Genomic DNA, 21736 nt, shown 5'->3' with positions numbered 1-21736 from the left:
TCTTTTGGTTGTTTGTCCTGCCCATTCGCACCCATTTTTGGATGATTGGACATTCATCATCATCAAACCACGTCTCCCCTTGCCACTCCCCCCATTTTGTTTTCTATCATTTTTAAAATCACCATTTTCATAACATCATATTAGCCTATTGTTGCATCAATCCTTGCAGCAGATTCTTTGAATTTCCAGCTTTTGTTAAAAAAAGAAGTACATCTCTCTCCCCTTCCATTGTGGAGATATGCCTTTCCCCTTATATCTCTGCATGGGAATGGGCTAGGAACTTTTTAAAAAAATGAAAGCTGAGCATTCAGAGACTCTGCTGCATGTACTGTAATACTAGTAGGTCAATATCACACTGTGAAAATGACAATTTTTTAAAAATTGCAAAAACTCTGGGGCTCAGGGTAGGGTTGAGTGGTCACTACTGTCACCGGAAAAAGCAGCCTGGTTTGAAAAGCACAGAGCTGCTGCCCCAGCAGAGGTTGGCTTGCCACGTTGGTGCCAGCCTCTGCCTCCTAGCTCTGGGTCAGCCCAGGACTTAATTATGGGTGGCAGAACTGCTCCCCTTTTAGGCTTCCCCATGAGTTCATTTCAATCTTTTGTTTAAATAGTTCAAATTCAGCCCTTCTCTCAACATAACATTATAAACATGCACAAAAATTAAAGGGGGGGTTGCTGTGACATCACCGAGGATACCGATGACAACAGTACACTCACTTGAAAATCCTGATTATTTAAGGCACGTGCAGAACAAAATAAACCATCTCCAGAACTGTAAAAATGCAAACTGAGGGCAGATGTATGGAAGAACTGTCCCCAAACTGATCCCAGTGCTTGGGGATCAACTGCTAAGAAATTTAGGAAAAGCCCTTGGTTGGTGGCTGTGACATTTTTTTTATTGGCAGTCACTAGCTGGATGTTGCCAGTAGAGGGTGCTGGAGACAACACGTGGAAGGGAGGAGTTCTTGGGAGAGAGCCGCCTCCACCAGGGATGGCAAACGCACATTTACAACGGGATCGGATTTTATAGTTAATGTCTGTTGTAGTCTTGATTACATAATCTGAAAGGTTGAAGGGGAGGAAAAACTGCAAAAAAGCTTAAAATATCTACAAATATAAATGTAAACCAACAAATATCTTTAATGGTTCTCAAGAACACCCCTCATCAAAAAAAAAGAGAGGCTAATTTGTGCCTAACAAGCACTACTTATAGGTGCTGTGTACAAAATAAACAAAGCTCTAAATTAATATACTATGCATAATAGATACAAACACCTGAAAAAAGCATTTGGCTTTCATTTTGTTTTTTTATGATACACGTTTTGGCATATTTTTTAAAAAATTCAGGTGACTCTGCATGGCGTATTAATTTAGACCCTTGTTACTTTTGTATATAATAATAACTACGTTAATATACCATTCACCCACAGCAGTGAACAAGTCAGTGCTATTATTATCCTCACAATACGGCTGGGGAGCTGGGCTGAGAGGAGTGGCTGACCCAAGGCCACCTGCTGAGCTCATGGCAGGAGTGAGATTTGAACCAGCAGAGCGCTGATTCGCAGCTGAACCGCTTAACCACTGTGCTACTAGATTCTTTTGTTTGATGGGTGTGTGTGTGTGGTTGAGAATCATTCAGCCTGTTTTGTTTCCCCCCCTTCCCCCCCCCCATCCTTCCAGGTTATCTAATCTGTTCTCCTTGGTTGGACTCGCCCCCCACCCTTCTCTGTTGTAGTCTTCATTGCAGTTCATTCCAAGAACAGGGTCTTCATTTGTAATCTAATTTATGAAGAAAAGGTATTTCAAAACAGCTGCAGATTTGCACACCGTGAATGTGCTCGACTCACATGGCCGTCTGCAGGACTGAAGCAGTCACCATAGAAGTGCTTGGGACTTGGTGGCTGTCCTAAGTATTCTTGAGCCAGTTGGGGGAGTTCCTTTGTCCACGTTCCCTTTCTCCCCCCCCCCTCTTTTTAGACAGTGTGCTACTGAGGATCCAGCTAGACCTTTGGGTTTTTTAAGAGCTGAGTCCCACAGCCATGCAGTAGCTCTACGGAACGGCTGTTAAAATATAAAGGTGAGCTCATTTGCTCTTGGAACGCTGCCGCGAGGGTGAATAGCTTACTTCCGTTTTTGCTGTCCCCTGTGCACAGAATACGCAGAGTGGACTAGCAGAAATGGGGAGCTATTTTGGCCCAGGAAACCAGCTAGTAGAGGAGGAAGGAGCCCGTCTCCCTGCGGCAGAATTCCGAACCCAAATGGGCTCTCCTCTATTTTTGATGCAACAGCCCTGTCCTAAGCACTTCTGTGCTGACGTAAGCCAAACAGCGGACAGGGTTCCTGTATCGCCATCATAGCAGAGGGGGACTAAGTTTTTTGCCTTCCTGGTCATAGCATTTGGGGGACTAAGTTTTTTGCCTTCCTGGTCATAGCTGCATATGGTTGTTCCTTGGAACGTTCACAGAGAGATTTAAAGACTGTTTTAGTTCTTTGCAAAACATCTCTGTCAGCCTCCTGTTTTTTATCATCAGCCATATCCGGGGAAAGGACACTTGCTTGTGTACTGGCATAAAAACCTCTTAGCACCAATGTGGGCAAGGCTTGGCCCTTCCAGCCCAGAGGCAGCACAGAAACATGGCAGCAGAAGCGGCTGGGATGGGCAGGGGAGACTGGCTGGTCCGTGGACTCTGGCTGAAGGATGATATTCCCACCTCCCCCCCACCCCCTTTCTCAAAAGCAGCAAAAACCGTGGTTGACCTGGGGCCTAAAGATTGTGCGTTCGTTTACTATAGAAGCATTGAGGCCTTTTTGAAGGGTAATGGCTTTCTCAAAGTGTATAAAAAGCATTGCTCAAGTGTATATGTAAACGTGTCATTTCCTTTCTTTTGGTATTGTCAGACAACTTATGTTTTGTATCAATGCAAAAAAAAAAATTATTAATGGTCCATTTCAGTAGTTTAGGGAAGTGATCTAGGCTGCTGGTTAAGTCACTTGGCAATTTCCCTCCCCTTTAAATCACTTCCCTGGCCAGTCAATAAGCCCTTTGCTACACTATCAGTGCATGTTGAGATCAGTCACGTAGACCCTGGTGTATCATCCCTTGACTTGACATAGTTCTCTACACAAATGGATGTTTTTATTCCTAATTATTTTTGGTATTTTCATTTCACAAATGATCACCAGGTTCTTCAAGTTACTGGCGGCTGGCTGCCAATCACAGGGATATTTAAAAGAAGCCTTGACTTGCTCCTGTTCTTGCCAGTTCCCTTGGGCACCATCTTGTTCATCCAGGGGCTGTTCCCAGCAGATTTATGCCAAGATTTTGAGTGGTACCTATACCACCCCATGAAATGGCTGGGTTGGGTTTTAGGGCATCGAGACAAAGAAGACAGAACAAGTTGTAGAGTGGTAGGTGGTTGTTTTCTGAAAAGGAGAATTTTTGATATATACTTTATAACAGTTCTTAAAATCTTTGGCAGCACAGAACAAGTCACAATATTCTGGCCCATCACTGAAACGATATTATTCTCTTTCCCCATTCTCCTTCTTTTTTGTGCCTGTTACTTCACAATAGCTGTTGCCCCGTCTTTAACTAGTACTTTAACTTTAGAGTTTAAATCATACATGTTAGAATAGTATAACATGCCAATGAACAAGATGATTGATAACCCTGAAAGGTCTGGATTGCCTGCCTACTGCATTCTTACGAATGTAGCCGGTTGTAGATCCATTCCTTGCTCCCGCTTGCGCTCTGTGAGACACACGGCAGTCTGCAGCAACACGGACTAGAAGGGACTTCCATTGCCTTTTGCAAAAAGTGCTTTGACTCGAAGCTGGTGTCAGCGGCCAGTTCATCCAGGTAAGGCAAACGAGAGGCAGAGAGGTGGTTTTCAGAAGGGCGTGGATGGGCTCACACGGCTGGGGTCAAGGGGATTCACACTAGCGTCCCAGGCTTGGCTTTCTCTTGTCCATACCACTGGACATCAGCTAGTTCTGGATAGAGGGAGGAGCCCAAGTAGCCATCATTGTAGCTCCTGTATAAAGAGAGGGAACAGAAATGTAAAGCAATGCAGTTTACAGAAGCAGCAGAACTATGAATGCAACACACCTATACAGGAGTAGGACTGAGGGCCAAACGCGACCTTCCGTCTGATTTGTGGCTGCGTGGGGATTTGCATACATACGTCAGAGATCTTATCTAGGTAGAGACTATCTCCTACGGAACCAGGCCCTGGGTCCCTCAAGGCCAGTCTTGTCAGACCGGCAGCAGCTCTTTGGGCTCACGTCCCCTACTGCCCGGTCCTTTTAACTGGAGATGCCGGGGAACTGAGCCGGAGAGCATCAGAATCCCTGGCATGTGCTCCGCCTCTGAGCCATGTCTGGCACACCGCAGGGGTCCAATTCAGATGGGGACTGTGGGGGGGGGAGGGGCTGCATCCTCCCCTCCCCCCTGAGCCAAAGGGAGCTGGGCGTGCCGGTATTAAGGGCAGGTGTAGCCGGGAAGAGGGTGAGGCTGAAGCCCCCCCTCCCCTTGTGCCGCAGCCCCGACCTGAATCAGGGCCCTGTGGCATGTTGGGATGGGATTCCCAAAGGGAACTGGAAGCTCTGCTGTGACTGCAGACCTCTCAGGTAGCCACGCAAAGGTTAGTGTGGCTCAACGGCCTTCTTCTGTCGCTGTAAGAAATTCCTAGAGGGAAGGCGGAGGGAGTATCCGTTTGGACTGGCACTCTGGAAGGATAATTATGTGATCCTACTCTTTGTTGCCGAAGACAGCAGGGCCTCAGCGTTTACTGCAGAGAGGACCTCTTTAAAGACCCTTGACTCCCCCCCCCCCATCTTCCCAATTCTGTGACAGCCTGAAGCCCCGAATCATGACGATACAACGGCTTGTCAGAATCTAGCTCCTCCGATCTGAATTCAGATTCCAATTTGAATGTAATCACTCCAAATGCGGATGCACCATGTTTCTGAACGTGTTTTACTTTGAAATAAATCCTCCTAAATATGCTTAAAACTGCATCCTGAATTTCTTTCCATGGAAAATTTTCAAAATGAGATCAGAGGTGGCCCCCTCTATTAACAAAAAGTATTCTTTTGCTTCCTCAAATATAAACATGGAGTGGTGGAGAAATCCCAGACCCTGATTTGTTTGGAGGTCAAACAAGTCGAAGACAGGAACACTGAGGAAGGAGGCTCTGCTGATCTGGACGGCCCAGGCTTTCCCGATGTTGTCAGCTCTCAGAAGCTAAGCAGGGTTGGCAAGAGGTGAGGGGACGGGGCAAATGTAGGCACACACACATGCTTTGGAAAGGAGAAGGCAGAGGAGACCACATCGCGAGGCAGGCTTCCTGGAGCTTCTTCCACCCAAGCATTCTGACCACTCAAGACGAATGTTACCTGCACACCCCCTGCCCAGTTTGGCGTCTGTGTCAATGGACTAGCGCAGTTCCAACCTTGGGGATGGGGGGGGGGTGTATCAAGCTAACAGCTGCATACTTCTAGCGAGGGGAGTGTCTAGAGGAAGGGAAGGAGGAGACAGCCGGCTGTAGGGTGTGGGTGTGTGTGTGTGTGGCACAAATGAAGCATGTACCAAGTGTGCTTGGGACGGTAGGATGATTTGGCCAAGACTTCTGAGGCTGCCGTGTGAATCCCTGGGGCCGGCTCGGGAGCAACTGTCGGCTGGCCGTTTCTCACAGGCTTTGATCCTGTCTCTTCACAATAGCATAAAAACGTCTGAGGCTGCTGGGAAAGGAGCCCAAAGCAGAGCCGGTGGGAAGAGGCAGCAACTTGGACATGTTGTCGCTCCCGGCGGTGTTGAGAACTACCGTCTGCCCTTGGTGGTGATTGGCCATTTTCTTGTGCAGTTACGTTCTAGCGTGCAAACTGCGCTTCTGGTCTAGGCGAAAAGTTCCTCTGGAGACTGCCTCTGCAGCTGCTGAAGCTCCTGTGGTGTGTGTGTGTGTGTGTGTGTGTGTATGGGGGACGGGGCAGCGGCCACCCCACTACAAGTGAGGCAGGAGGAGGGCTCCTGAACAGGCTGGAGAAAACGATCCTCCATGCCACGAAAAGCATCAGCGGCCATTTCCATGCATTAAGCCTCTAGAAAACGACACTTTCCTCCAGGCCTCTTTGCAGACCTGGGCCGATTCCAGACGACTAACCTGAAGGCGCTGCATGCCGCCATGTTCCGGATTGCGACGGGGAAAACGTGAAATATCGCGTTTTCTCGCGCGACTTTGGTCTGATGTCGCACCAAACTCGCGCGAGAAAACACGATATTTCGCGTTTTCCCCGTTGCGATCCGGAACATGGCGGCATGCGGCGCCTTCCGGTTAGTCGTCTGGAATCGGCCCTGGTCTTAGTTTGTCTGTCAGAAAGGGCCTGGTAGTGTTCGAGCCCAAAGGAAAGTCGGCTTCTCGGGGCTTAGCCCTCTGGAGATAAGCTGCAGTTAGTTGCTGTATGTCTCTAGGAAATAAATTCATACGCTTTTCTAGATAAACTGATGGGATAATTGCATAAAAATTGGTGTTAACTGAACTGCGGCTGGCTTTGATTCAGGACTACTAATTTAAAGCCAGACAAGAGTTTGTGGAGTCTCACAAACAAAAACTTTGTAATTAGACACTCGTATGTTTACATGGGGAAAAAAGTTACTTACAGGTAATCAGGCTAACTCCCCACCCACCGAGAACCCTGGCTTGGACTCCTGCCTCCTTTCCAGTTTGAACAACTTCAGTCGTGTCCCCCTAAAAAAAACAAACATGGGGCTTTGCCTGGAAGGACAGACAGGAGGGGCCTCCTCTGGTTCCCAGGGGCTGGCCCAGAGACCCTGCTTTACCCTCGAATGCTGATCCCGAGGGAGGGAGGGAGGGAGGGAGGGGGGGGGCTTGTCTTCCCTTTCACTGCTGGAATTCCAGAGGTCGCAAGCGGAAGGGAAGCCACGGAGGGATCAACATTCCTGGCTAAATCAGGGGCTGTGGGTAGTAACCGGGGGCAACCCGTGAGCTGAAGCAGCAGCCGGGGCCTCTCTTTTGTCAGAGCCGTTGCCCAATTAAGCAGGATTATGCACCTATACACTCAGTTTTGCCCAGTGAAGCTAGCAGGGGAGCCTCGGGGCCTGTTATATTATCCACTCACGCAATCTCCAGACCTGGATCCCCCGCTCAGTGCTGGCTTTTGCCTGATTGAACCTCTTGATAAAGCTCGTTCATTATTCATTTATTTATATTTGACTTTTCTCCCCCGTGGGGGCCTAAAGTGGCTTGAAGCGCTGTTCTCCCCTCTTCCTTGTTTTTTCACAGCCACCCCCCCCCCGCCCCCCGTGAGGTAGGTTAGGCCGTGTGTGTGTGACTATCCCAAGGTCACCCACTGAGTTTCCACAGCAGAGTGGGGAATCGAACCCGGGTCTCCCGGGATCCCAGGCTGGCCCGCTCTCCACTATGCTCTGCTGGCTCTCTCGTGGTTGGGAAAACCTGTTTTTGAGAGCACAGACAACAGCACAGCCGTAGAAGCCACAGCGGAAGAGAATGGCCGGCTCCTCAAAAGGCCGTGCTTTCACAAGGTAACTGACCCAGAACTTCCAGTGGCCGGTCCAAACTCCCAGGGCAGTTCTAACGTGCAGCAAAACCACATCTGGCAGCCTGTGTTTTACAAGAGAAAGCCGCGAAGGGAGGCAGGCTGGTGGGGTCAGGTTTAAAGTATGAAACGCCCCCTCACTATACCTCTATTCTTCAGTACGGGGTTGAGTTGGAGACTGAGACTCATCCATAGTGGGTGAGCTGTCTGTTGCATCTCTGAACAAGGGGGAGGAGAAAGAGAGAGAAAGGAAGAGGAAAGAGGAAATGTTAAAGAAAAGCAGTGACTCAAATCATGGTTAAGAGCTTATTAATCCTATCAGAAACAAGTTGGTGAATCATTTTGGAAAGACAAAAGGAAGTTAGTGATGTAGGGAAAGGAGTCAAGTAGGTTTTTCAGGCTTTGGAACTGTGCATGAGCAGCTGGGCGGGGTGAGGGGAGAGGAGGCGAAAGATGCCCCCTGCCTTCCCTAGGCCAGGCAGTCCAAGTCCCACCGCAACAAAAAAGCGCTTTGCCTCGGGCAATTGGTACCCTGAGCAGCCAGGCCGACAAGTAGCTGCCCAACAGTTTCTGGTTGCCATTTCTAATAACTGCAGCAGATTTCAACAACTTGCAGTCCTTACAACTTTCTTGTCGTTATCCCCACCCCGCTCCCTGCTGCAAAAAAGCAGGCTGAAGTCGAGCCCTCGGCCGTCTGACTAGAGACATCGGGCAGGGGGTGGGGTGGGGGTGGCAGAGGCCAGGCTTGAGCTAAGGGCCAAATCCAGCTCTTAAGCTGCCCCTCCCCCCCCCCGTGGGTGCCTCTTTGAGCTGGAGCAGGGGCTGAAGGGAGCTCTTGGGCCTCTGATTTGCCCCACTTCCTCTTTGCCCTCTGGCGAAGGGGAAAGGGATCGGCCGTAACCCTCTTCTCCCTTCACAGCCTTCTGATGGGGGGGAAGGAGGCCGGGCTGCCCCAAATCCAGCCTGTCAGCTTCCCTCCTTGAACCGCGATTTGAGCAAGGATTTCATTTCCCCGCCTGCCCTGAACCACACCCAAAGCACACACTGATGCTGAAACTAGCCTGCAGGTTTTGTTCATGAAAAAAAGAGGAAGGAGGGGGGGCTTTTGGCCATGGAAGAACCGATGTGCACGTGGCTGCCTCTCTATGGACTACCCCACCCCCCGCCCTCCTTGGGAGAAAGCCAGGAGACAAGTTTCCCAATAACTATGGCTGGCAAGAGGCTGAGGAACATTGGCCCGGGTGTTGGGGCCCCTTGGCTGCAGGGGTAAGATGTTATTGTCCCTTTCAAGAGGAGACGTTTTGGCATTTTACTGTGCTTTGATTTAATCGGAATTCCTTCTAAACGTGCACACCCAACAAAACCACAGAAGGAGGTCTGGGTCACACCAATGTGAACCGCAGTGGGTTGTTGGTCCTTCCTTTCCCTCCTACAGTTGCCAACTCCAGCTTGGGAAATTCCTGGAGATTTGGAGGTGGAACCTGGGTTGGGCAAGGTCTGAAGAGGAGAGGGAGCTCAGCAAGGATATACTGCTACAGAGCAACATAAGCAGCCATTTTCTCCAGGAGAACGGATCTCTGTTGTCTGGAGATCAGTTCTATTTCTGTGAGATCTGCAGCCCCCACCTGGAGGTTGGCAACCCTATTCCCTTCCTTACAATTCAGTCAAGCTATCAGTTAACCTCAAGCGGCAGATATGACTACATGACCAGATGAGCTGCAGCCCTGAAGAAAGGACAAGATGGCAATGGGGTCCTTGAGAAAGCAAAGCCCCGCTCCCCGCTCCCGCCTGCAGTGACACTCACCCTGTCTGCCAGGCTAGGATGTGGTGTGGGCTGCTGGGGGGCGTGGCTGCTAGCTCACTAGATGGCGTGGAGCTCCTCTGACTGTGAGGTAAGGCAGCTGGAAGGCAATGGAGACATGCAGTCAGACAGAGACGAAGGCAGAGGATTCCGTGATATTTGCATGCAGCTGTGACCACACGTGGCGCAGGACTTGGTGGAGTATCACAATGACAAAAGAGTTCCTTCAGCAGCTTGCTGTCCAAGACAACTCATGTCTCTTTCTGTTACCCCCACACCCCACCCCTCAAGAACCATTCACACATACCCGATTCCAACTGAAGGACCACATTTCCTTCTAACCGCACTGCTACAAGAACCACAACTCCTCTTGCAAGAGCGTGCTTCAGGAGATCGATCACCTTTCAGCTTAAATTTGCCAGGTCAAGTAACGGACAATAATGGGCAGGTGGGATTTATTCTTTGAAGAGTTACAACCGCAAGGCAAGTTCCAGCACTCTCGCCCCTGTGAGCTCCCGGTTGCATCTTTCTGCCCTGCAGTGATTCACAGCTGCCAAATTAGCAAACATTTAAACAACAAGCTGGAGCTCCAAGTCCAATTCAAATCAGTTTGTGTTAAGTGCACTGAATGCCACCTAGACTGAGCACAGACAGGTATGTTGTCAACTTCATGTCACAGTGAAAGGGGAAAAAATATTTAGGAGAACTTTTCTGAATGTCCTAAGCAGGAAACACGAGAACCATTTTTTGGGAGGTGGGGGGCGGGGGCGGAATAGCCAATGTTTTAGGGATAAGAGGCTTTAAAAAGCATTTTAAGGGTCTGCACACAGGGGGCAGCTGCTCTGCATTGCCAAAAGCCCTTTGCAGGCACAGCTGAGACAGACCCTTTGCCTCTTCCAGGCCCCCACAGACAGGGATGCTTGCGCCTCCCGTGGTTTCATGAAATGGGGGCCCATCCACTCCCAGCCAAGCAGAAGCTCATTTAAAGGCTCAGTTGAATTAATGGGGAAGGAGCTGCATCGTATGCTTCCTGCATGGATGAATGCACGTTGCCCTGCCCTAAAGTGTTAACAAAGACTGTGACACTTCTGCAAGATTCTGCTTGTGCGTCCCTTGCTAGGGATCGCTGAAAGGGGTCAGGTACTCCGCACTGGAAAGCTCATCCCAGCTGAATGACTGAGGACGACACTAGCATTCACAGAACACGTTATTCCTTTTAATTCTCACAGCCACCTCTAAAGTACAGGAATGTGCTGGCTGATCTGCGCACTTGCCACAGAGGCTGATTAGAAGCAGACAAGGACAGAACAGCAAATCATCCAGAGATGCAGTGGACAACCTCTGAGGAGTCTGATTCTGTAACGCCTTGATTTCTTGCTGCCTGACCACTTTGCCCCAGCCCACAGCGGGACCCTTTTTGACACAAGCCAGAGCCCTCTCACCTGATGTTGCTTTGCACATCTGGGGCCCCCGTGCTACCTTGCTATGCACCAGAAAGGTGCTTTGAGAGGAGGTGCTGTACTGGGAGCTGCTGTCCGAAGATGTGGAGCTTGTGTGTGACAAGCGGCTGTGGTCTTTGTGGGAAGCCGTGGAGCGCTGGTACCACAGCCTCAGTTCGTCAGACACTACTGTCCGTCCCGATCCTTTCTCATGACCCTCCCTGCCCAGAGAGGGAGTCCGTATGATCTGAGAACGGGAGGGGGTCAGTCTTACGGAGTCTACTTCTTCCCCGTGCCAGTTCTCCTTAAACATCCCCCCTGCAGTGTAGGAGTTGGAGGTCTTAAATTGTGCTTTGACGCTGTAGTGTCCCTCCTGGTCATTCTCCAGGCTGCGCACCACCACTGGGGTGGCGCTCCCCTCGATGTACAAAGGGTATTCCTTGATCCTGTACTGGGAAGAAGGCTGGCTCTGGCTGTGTAGGTAGACTCCATGGTGGCCGGTGCCATTCCGCGCGGCCAGATTGGGCATGCTTCCTGAATTAGAGGAGACCAGGTTCCCTGCCGACTTGTGCCGCTGCCTCTGCCGCTCACGGGCTTTCGAAGGGGAGTCCTCGGCCAGCGTGGAATAGTTGGCATTCATCTGAGCCGGGTAATAGTGCTCAGAGCTGGAATGGCTGGTGCAGGAGGAACAGTCGTCCATGGGGTCGGAGCCGTTACTGCTACGAGTCCTTGGGGTGTAGAAATCGGGGCTCCCCGTCTCGTTCTCTGACCCAAGGAGCTTCCCTTGGGACTCTAAACTGGAACTTCGGTGTCTAAAGTGCTGTGCTAAGCTATGCAGTCTCGTAGGGCTGATGTCCACCGACCTGGAAGCAGAGTAAAAAAATGAAAAAATATAAGACCTAAGCCAACAGCCGTATTGCAAACTGCCAACAGGCGCAGCCCCTGGAGGAAAGCAGGTGCCCTGAAGCCAGCAGCTGCCCATTTGAAGTTGATACCATCTTTGCAGCTATTAAAGATATTAAAAAAGCGGCAGAATGCTATGCCAGGGACATGTTTTGAAGGAACTGTGCCAGGTTTGCTGCTTTGATTATCCATTCCTTTAACACTCCACCTTTCTTCTTAATGAGGGCCCAAAGTTGCCTCTCTCTTTCTCCCCTCCACCATTTTATCCCGAGGAAAGTTCTGCTGTGAGTGAGAGCGTGACTGGCCCAACGTCACTCAGCAAGCTTCTATGGCAGAGTTGGGATCGGCACCTGGACTTCCCAGATGCTAGTCTGACTCTCTAACCACTACCCCACACTGTCAAAGCAACATAGTCTAATCCAGAGCTTTTTTTCTGGGAAAAGAGGTGGGGGAACTCAGGACCGCACAATGATGCCACTTTGGGACAGCTGGAACAAGGGGGTTAGTTTTTTAAAATTTGAATTGCCCTAGGTGAAAATGGTCACATGGCCGGTGGCCCCACCCCCTGATCTCCAGACAGAGGGGAGTTTAGATTGCCCTCCGTGCCACCAAGTGGCACAGAGGGCACTCTAAACTCCCCTCTGTCTGGAGATCAGGGGGGCGGGGCCACCGGCCATGTGACCATTTTCAAGAGGTGCCGGAACCCTGTTCCACCGCATTCCAGCTGAAAAAAAGCCCTGGTCTAATCCCTGCGGAAGAATGGATTTTCACAGCTTGCAAAGCACATCGATTTGTACAACAGAAGTATCGGTTTATGGCCTTCAAAGGGACCTAGGTCATCTTAGCTCATTCTCTTTATTAGAAGAGGCTATTTATAAAACTCCAGATATCCCAGGTTCTCCAAAAAACACATCCATTGCTTGCTGAAGTTTCAAATCCAGGACCGAAAGGATTTCACGCTCATCCCAAAGGAAGAGTTAATAGGAAGAAGACAATGAAATGCCTTCTGCACCTGCCCTTCTATCTCCTTAGCCCTTGATCAGTCTGGCCGCGGACCACCTGCTTCATTGTGGCAGCCTTAGCACAGGGAGCCTCTGCTTGAAGCGCAAAGGTGGTGAAGAAAGAACTCCCCCAAATGAATAACGTGCTCCCAGAAATTAAAGGGTATCAACCCTGGAACTTTCCTGGCTATATAATTCTAAATATTCTAAAAAACCCTGCTATTATGGGAGGACTAACTTAATAATATTAGCAACTCCTGGAAAACAATTATCTTATCACTTATACTGCCTTAAATGAAAGTTAAACTACATGAGACGAATTACACAAGGACGCTCAAGATGCAATGTTAGCTGGGAAGTGTAGTTTGATTTTTACAGAGCCAGCAAACCCTCAGAGGGTTTCTTAATTTCACCTCTCTACAGAAATAGTTCCTCAGAGGGTTTGTTAATAATTGACAGAGCCTCCTGGGAGCCGAAGAGGAATTAAAAAACCCTCTGAGGAGGGATCTTTGCTGGCTCTGTAGAGAGGTGAAATTAACAAACCCTGTAAGGAGCAATCTTTGCCGGTTCTGTACAGAGAGGAGAAATTTAAACTACACTTCCCAGCTAACATTGCTTCTCCCTTCACTTGAGCGTCCTCATGTAATTTCTCTTGTGCAATTTAGCTCTAAGTGATAGGCAATAGTGAAAACATGACAATTACAGTAAAGGAACTATCCAGTTCATATTTGGGATACTGTATGTATGTGTTTTTGTTTGTATGTGTGTGCGTATAAAACACCATCTTTGTGTTCAGGTCAGAGGCTCAAGTGAAAAAGACACAGAACCAGTTAATTCCACAGGAAACCTTGGGTAATAACTGACTGAATGTCTAAAAACTGCTATTTAGGCAATAGAGAGGGAGGGAGGTGCAAGGGACAGAGTAATTCATGGCTGCATTTTCTGTTCTTGTTGAGAATAATAATAACAATAACAACATTCGATTTATATACCGCCCTTCAGGATGACTTAACACTCACTCAGAGCAGTTTACAAAGTATGCTATTATCATCCCCATTGACATAGCGGGGCCAGGACGCAGATGCTAGTAGGAGTCTCTATCTCTCTTTGGAGGAAAGTCCTACATGCCTCCCAAATGGCCGTGTGCTGCCTGCAACAGGAAGTCTCAGCCTGCCTGTCCTAACATTGTATCTTTTCCATCGCAACAGTGGGGATCACAATGGGCAGGGCTTTTTTTCAGCGGGAACGCGGGGGAACGGAGTTCCGGAACCTCTTGAAAATGGTCACATGGCTGCTGGCCCCACCCCCTGATCTCCAGGCAGAGGGGAGTTGAGATTGCCTAAACTCCCCTCTGTCTGGAGATCAGGGGGTGGGGCTACCAGCCAGGTGACCATTTTCTCCAAGGGCAACCCAGAGTTCCACCACCTCTTTCCCCAGAAAAAAAGCCCTGACAATGGGGCAAGTGACTAGAAAATGGTTTCTGTTTAGGTTATTGTAGATGTTATCTCTTGATCAAGTGCGAAGGCTCTGGGGCATCTAATCTGACAGACTAACCAGTTCAGCCTAGCTAGACTCTGCGCTGAAGTGGTGGGGGAAATTTTCTAGCTGTCCCTTCAGCATCACAAGAAAGAAATCAAGTTAAAAACTGTAATAGTGATCTAAAAAAAATCTCACTGAGCGTATCTCTCCTCAATGTGTAAAAAATTGGCACCTGACTCCTGATACAAGACCCCCCCTCTTTCCTCAGCTGAGTATTTTGATTTAAACCATACTGTGGATCCAATACACTTTCAGAATAATTGTATGTAGCATTAATGTAGGAAGGAGGTCAAATGAAGTATGCTGAATTCGAGGCATGACTGAGTAATGTATGGTGAGAATGCCGTTCGTTGTCACAAGCTGGGGAAATTTCACACGGAAGAACGGAAAAGCCTGAGGTGACCATCTGCCGACGGCCCACAATGGCGACGCCATGAGGTCAGACTAACAGGCGCTGTGAATGGGGCAAGAACGGGGGCAGAAGGGAAGAAGGGAAGGGGTTTGTGCTCCCAGAACTACAACTCCCAGACAGAGAGGAGTTCCCAGGGGGAAAATAGGAGCTTTGAAGGGTGATCTCTGTGGCATTACACCCTGCTGAGGTCCTTCCTCTCCCAAAACTACGTAAACCACTCCGAGTGGGTGTTAAGATGTCCCAAAGGGTGGTATATAAATTGAATAACAACAACATTCGATTTATATACCGCCCTTCAGGACAACTTAACACCCATTTAGAGTGGTTTACAAAGTATGTTATTATTGTATTGTCGAAGGCTTTCACGGCCGGAGAACGATGGTTGTTGGGGGTTTTCCGGGCTGTATTGCCGTGGTCTTGGCATTGTAGTTCCTGACGTTTCGCCAGCAGCTGTGGCTGGCATCTTCAGAGGTGTAGCACCAAAAGACAGAGATCTCTCAGTGTCACAGTGTGGAAAAGATGTAGGTCATTTGTATCTACTCAGGAGGGGTGGGGTTGAGCTGAGTCATTCTGTGAGAGTTTCCCAGGGTGTGGAATGCTAATGGCGGGAGGCTTCACTGAGTCATTCTGTAAGAGTTTCCCAGGGTGTGGAATGCTAATGGCGGGAGGCTTCACTGTATCCTGAGGAGGTTCTTTTGCATATGGATTGGTGCTTGATGTGCTAATCTTCTCTGCAGGGCTATTGTCGGGTGTGGAGTGTTTTGTTGGCCTGGTGTTTTTCAGAACTGGAGCCCATGCTCTGTTCATTCTTAAGGTTTCTTCTTTCCTGTTGAAGTTTTGCTTATGCTTGTGAATTTCAATGGCTTCCCTGTGCAGTCTGACAAAGTAGTTGGAAGTGTTGTCCAGTATTTTGGTGTCCTGGAATAAGATACTGTGCCCTGTTTGAGTTAGGCTATGTTCAGCCACTGCTGATTTTTCAGGCTGTCCAAGTCTGCAGTGTCTTTCATGTTCTTTTATTCTTGTCTGGATGCTACGCTTTGTGGTCCCGATGTAAACTTGTCCACAGCTGCAGGGTATACGGTATACTCCTGCAGAGGTGAGGGGGTCTCTGCTGTCTTTTGCTGATCGTAGCATCTGTTGTATTTTTCGGGTGGGTCTGAATACTGCTTGAAGGTTATGCTTTTTCATAAGCTTTCCCATCTGATCAGTAATTCCTTTGATATATGGCAAAAACACTTTTCCTGTAGGTGACTGTTTTTCCTTGGTTGTTTGATTCATCCTGGGTTTGATTGCTCTTCGGATTTCATTTCTGGAGTAGCCATTTGCCTGAAGTGCGTGGTTTAGATGATTAATTTCCTCATTGAGAAAGCGCGGCTCACATATCCGTCTTGCACGATCCACTAATGTTTTCATTATGCCTCTTTTCTGTCGGGGGTGGTGATTGGAGTTTTTGTGTAAGTACCGATCAGTGTGAGTTGGTTTCCTGTAGACCTTGTGACCTAACTGAGAGTTTGCTTTGCGGATGACCAAGGTATCCAGGAATGAGAGTTTTCCCTCACTTTCTTTCTCCATTGTGAATTGTATCATTGTCTGACAACCAGTTACTTCCAATGGGACAACGAATTCTATGAACAGATGGATGGGGTGGCCATGGGGAGCCCACTCAGCCCAGTTATAGCAAACTTCTACATGGAACATTTTGAAAAAACAGCTCTAGAATCAGCACCCCACAAACCCAGTGTATGGTTCCGGTTTGTGGATGATACATTCATCATTTGGAGCCATGGGGAGGAAGAATTGATGGAGTTTTTGAATCATCTCAACAACATCCACCTGAACATACAATTCACAATGGAGAAAGAAAGTGAGGGAAAACTCTCATTCCTGGATACCTTGGTCATCCGCAAAGCAAACTCTCAGTTAGGTCACAAGGTCTACAGGAAACCAACTCACACTGATCGGTACTTACACAAAAACTCCAATCACCACCCCCGACAGAAAAGAGGCATAATGAAAACATTAGTGGATCGTGCAAGACGGATATGTGAGCCGCGCTTTCTCAATGAGGAAATTAATCATCTAAACCACGCACTTCAGGCAAATGGCTACTCCAGAAATGAAATCCGAAGAGCAATCAAACCCAGGATGAATCAAACAACCAAGGAAAAACAGTCACCTACAGGAAAAGTGTTTTTGCCATATATCAAAGGAATTACTGATCAGATGGGAAAGCTTATGAAAAAGCATAACCTTCAAGCAGTATTCAGACCCACCCGAAAAATACAACAGATGCTACGATCAGCAAAAGACAGCAGAGACCCCCTCACCTCTGCAGGAGTATACCGTATACCCTGCAGCTGTGGACAAGTTTACATCGGGACCACAAAGCGTAGCATCCAGACAAGAATAAAAGAACATGAAAGACACTGCAGACTTGGACAGCCTGAAAAATCAGCAGTGGCTGAACATAGCCTAACTCAAACAGGGCACAGTATCTTATTCCAGGACACCAAAATACTGGACAACACTTCCAACTACTTTGTCAGACTGCACAGGGAAGCCATTGAAATTCACAAGCATAAGCAAAACTTCAACAGGAAAGAAGAAACCTTAAGAATGAACAGAGCATGGGCTCCAGTTCTGAAAAACACCAGGCCAACAAAACACTCCACACCCGACAATAGCCCTGCAGAGAAGATTAGCACATCAAGCACCAATCCATATGCAAAAGAACCTCCTCAGGATACAGTGAAGCCTCCCGCCATTAGCATTCCACACCCTGGGAAACTCTTACAGAATGACTCAGTGAAGCCTCCCGCCATTAGCATTCCACACCCTGGGAAACTCTCACAGAATGACTCAGCTCAACCCCACCCCTCCTGAGTAGATACAAATGACCTACATCTTTTCCACACTGTGACACTGAGAGATCTCTGTCTTTTGGTGCTACACCTCTGAAGATGCCAGCCTCAGCTGCTGGCGAAACGTCAGGAACTACAATGCCAAGACCACGGCAATACAGCCCGGAAAACCCCCAACAACCATATGTTATTATTATCCCCACAACAAAACACCCTGTGAGGCGGGTGGGGCTGAGAGAGCTCTGAGGGAAGCTATGACTGACCCAAAATCACCCAGCTGGCTTCAGGTGGAGGGGGGGGGAATCAAACCCGGTTCTCCAGATTAGAGTCCCGCGTTCTTAACCACTACACCGAACTCCATCCTCCCCAGGCTCTACCCTCAAATCTCCAAACCTATTCTGGCAGCCCTATTCCGGTCCTTTCCTCCTCCTCCCGCCGCTACCATTGAAAAACCTGAGCTCTTCTCAGACGGCCCTTCGGCGAAGGAATTCAAGACTGCAAAATGAAGGATTTGCAGCACCGTCCCCTCCAGGGCAACCCTTGATCATCCACATGAAACTGATGCATGTGGTGCCAGGAGTCCAGGGATGCCAGAGTCCCGTTTCAAAAGAAAAAGACAAGCCGAGGAAATCATGGAATGGAAGGACTTACCTAGTGGAAAGCACATAATGTGGACTGCGTACCCGTAGATCTGGTGTCGATGGCATGCTGGACTGGGCGTTCCAGTGGGGAAGATTCCTAATGGGGCTGTTTTGTAGAGAGTTGCTCCCTCCACCCTCTGCACAGCCCCCGGGGCTGGGGAACCGCTTGTGGCTGCTGTGAACAGAAGGGAACACAGTGCGTCAGGAGAACCTGCTGGGCAGGGAAACCCAAGGCCAACCCAGGTGCCGCTGGCGGGCACCTGGGAACCCTTTCAATGATGTCACTCCTGGAAGTGATGTCATCACGCCAGGGCCAAGAGCGCATGCATAAGGATGCCCCCCCCCCGCTCTGCTCTGTATTTTTGCAGATACCACCCGGCAACCCTAGGTATAATGCCATAGAGTCCACCCTCCAAAGCAGGGGAACTGATCTCTGTTGCCTGGAAATCAGTGGGAATTCTGGGAGATCTCCAGGCCTCATTTGGAGGTTCGTAACTGTAAGGCTGAGCCTGAGAGGAAGCGGCTTGCTTAAAGCAGCTAAAGTGAAATTTGAACAGGGGGCTGTTACGCTAGCTCTACAATGATTCTGCACTGATTCTCGTCTGTCCTTCCCTCTCTTCCACTTCCCAGTCATTTGAAAAAGAATTTGTCATTTAGATGACGGCACCTTTGTGCACATTCTGCTGGCAATACAGGCTGAGCATCTTTCAGAATACTTTTGCCTCGCTGTTTGGGAGCGGTCCTCACTGCAGAAGGCCCCAGAGGCAGGAGCCAATGCAAGATGGCTGCCTTCTCAGGTATTTTTACAGCAGCTTCCGTCACTGCTGAAGACACAAACTGCAGGTCATTGTTTCAAGAGTTGTGGGGCTGGGACTGTTGCTGAGGGAAGTCCAGAGAAGGCCTGAACACGTGAGCTCTCCTTCGGACTAGTCTATCTGACCCTGGTCACCCTCACCCGACTCACCTGGAATGGCTATGGGAAGAGCGTTTCTTGACCTTCTCGTAGGGTTCATCCAGGGATGACTCGCTCCACATCTTGGGCTTGATCGGGGACTTGTCGTAGTCATTCCTGTGATAGTGCATCTGTCTGAGTCCCTCCAATGACTGAGGAGGGGGTGGTCTGTTATGCAAGGGTGGACGTGGAGGGAGTCCTTTGTGAGGGGACTGTAAAGGGGATATTGTGCTGGTAACCTGAGAATCTTCTACAGTTAGGAAAAAAGAGAATAAATTAGGTCAGGATAAATGAGTCCTTCATCTCATCACCTGAAAGCTAGCCACAATAAGCAAAGTTTGCAGTCCATGTGAAAAGAGAAACGCTGCCCCTGACTTCGTGAGGGAGAACAATCCAAAGTGTCCGCTGGTTTCACTTCACATGATGAGGGTGTGTATATACACACATACTTCACAAGGCCCCCAGGATCAAAGATACTAACCTCCCCACTTCATCTTCTCCCTCACAATTTCCCTTCCTTTTTTTAACAAGCTCGATTGACCATAGGTCTTAAGCTGAATTACAGTTACATCAACTGAAATTTAAGCCATCATAAAATCATTAAAACATCCAATCCCAAGCAGAATAAAATATTCAAGATAAAATATCCCAGTAAAATATACATAACATAAAATAGGAAGTAAAGGGTGGATAAAATCTAGTAAGATAAAATTATTCTAATACCAAAATCGCTTGACTTGTGCATTAGTTATAACTGAGAGCCCATTTGGAAATTCAGTAAATATACCCACTCAGGGCCAGTGCCACCATTGAGGAGGTGAGGCGGGCGCCGCAGGCACTGAGGCACTGGAGGGGGCGCCAGAGGGGGTGCCGGGGGCAGAGGTGCGCACCATGGAGCTGGCGTGCCTGGCCTGCAGCTGCTGCAGCCGGCCAGCCATGGCACAGCAGGCGTCCAGGGCAGCGTGCGGAGCGCAGGCAGCCTCTGTGCGCCGCCCCAGCCACCTGCCGGCCAATGGGTCCCGGCTTGCTGCGTGATGATGTCATCATGCGGTGATGTCATTACGCAGTCCAGGGGTGTGCGTGCGCACTATGTGCGCGAGTACATAGGGGCAGCCGCGGGTGCCAGAAACCCTGGCGCCGCCCCTGTACCCACTTCAATTTACAGTTAACATGATGTGCTCCTTTGATGTTTTAAAGAGATCACCATTGTCAGGAATTTCATCACAGAGAATCTGCCAGTAGTGGGGATATCACCCAGGGGTCTACAGGTAGCTGATATTTGAGCAGAACCGGGGTTATCCAAAGAGATCTGGGAGCTGCCCTCTGCTGACAAGATAGTAAGAAATGGCTCAGTGTCTCTATTACAACAGATGCACAGTTACACAGACAATCCCAGTATGGTATCTTGGCAAATCGCCCCAATAGTTCTGCAGTCGGAAGGGGGTTTAGCCTAGCCAATGCAAAAGCACGTCTGTGGCTAGATGTGCTCTATTGCTAGACATCAGACGTCTGTGGCTAGATGTGCTCTATTGCTAGACATCAGACGTCTGTGGCTAGACGTGCTCTATTGCTAGACATCAGACGTCTGTGGCTAGACGTGCTCTATTGCTAGACATCAGACGTCTGTGGCTAGACGTGCTCTATTGCTAGACATCAGATGTCTGTGGCTAGACGTGCTCACAATTTTATATAATCTGTTCAATTCTATATCCAGCATCCATAGTTGTGAAGCGATCTGTGCTATACCAATTGACTGTGTATTTCTCAAATCTCTTTGTTAGACATTTGTAGACAAGAAGTTTATAATATTTTTAAATTAAAAAATAAATGGCTATGAATGGTTGACACGCTTGGCTTTAACTGTTCAGTCCTGTAGTTTGGAAACGGGGAGACATTTAATCCCAGGGTTACTCCTCCCTCGCAAACCCCGTGGATCAGAGTTGTTGTCAGGGCTCATACTTCAGCAGGCACAGAGCTTTGAACTAGGGCTAAATTCTGGTATTCCGGGGAGAAGCCTTCTAGGTCCTGGTGCATACTAATAATTCTAAAAAGAGTCAAACCCTCCTAGGCCAAAGGGCGTAACGGCACTTTTTGTGCAGTTGAAATAAAGCCGTATCGATTTTTTGAGTGGTGGCTGCCTGGAATGCAGCATCTCCAAATATCAGGCTTGCTGCCTCTTACTTATTTCAAGGAATCATGTCCTACTTTTTTCAGAGATGCTCATAGAAAAAACAATTGTAATACATTATAAGGACAGAATTCTCTAACGAAGTGCTGATAGCGTGCATGAACAAAATGCACAATGAGATCTTAAGAGAACATTATCTCAAGTGAATTTTCTTACAGTCTCAGCTTTCCCTTATTTTAGAGCTCTTTGGCTGGCAACACCAGCAGGGGAAAAAATCACTTATTTTCCCTGAGAGAAAAAGATAAAGTCAGATTGAAAGATATTCTCCAGGAAGATCGTGCGTGTTTTTCGAGGGGTAAAAAAATCACAGAGCGTGCCACAGAAGCCACCTGTATTTACAGAAATGACTTAGGCTGTTTCAGCCAAAGCTGAGTATATTTCAGATCTATGCCCTCAATCAATGGGGAAAACTGCTCAGCGTTGA

The 21736-nt window shown here is 48.6% G+C and overlaps 1 protein-coding gene across 2 annotated transcripts in view; it reads right to left on the bottom strand.

The window, feature by feature from the left end:
• Positions 1-1640: 1640 nt before the first annotated feature.
• The window catches only part of FRMD4A (FERM domain containing 4A), a 222605-nt gene continuing 202509 nt past the window's right edge, over positions 1641-21736 (bottom strand). The window contains exons 18-23 of one of the 2 annotated variants that reach the window (XM_054988128.1): positions 19137-19374; positions 18183-18347; positions 10819-11678; positions 9380-9476; positions 7722-7793; positions 3966-4034 (exon numbers count right to left, since the gene is read on the bottom strand). In XM_054988128.1, the coding sequence (XP_054844103.1) occupies positions 7724-7793; positions 9380-9476; positions 10819-11678; positions 18183-18347; positions 19137-19374 (1430 nt within the window). In that variant the 3' untranslated portion in view covers positions 3966-4034; positions 7722-7723. Of the gene's footprint in view, positions 4035-7721; positions 7794-9379; positions 9477-10818; positions 11679-18182; positions 18348-19136; positions 19375-21736 lie in introns of both variants that reach the window. The other variant, XM_054988127.1, reaches the window with a different exon arrangement.

This window comes from Eublepharis macularius, chromosome 9, assembly GCF_028583425.1.
Source record: "Eublepharis macularius isolate TG4126 chromosome 9, MPM_Emac_v1.0, whole genome shotgun sequence".
Taxonomy (NCBI): Eukaryota; Metazoa; Chordata; class Lepidosauria; order Squamata; family Eublepharidae; genus Eublepharis; species Eublepharis macularius.
This window is presented reverse-complemented; position numbering and strand designations above follow the sequence as displayed.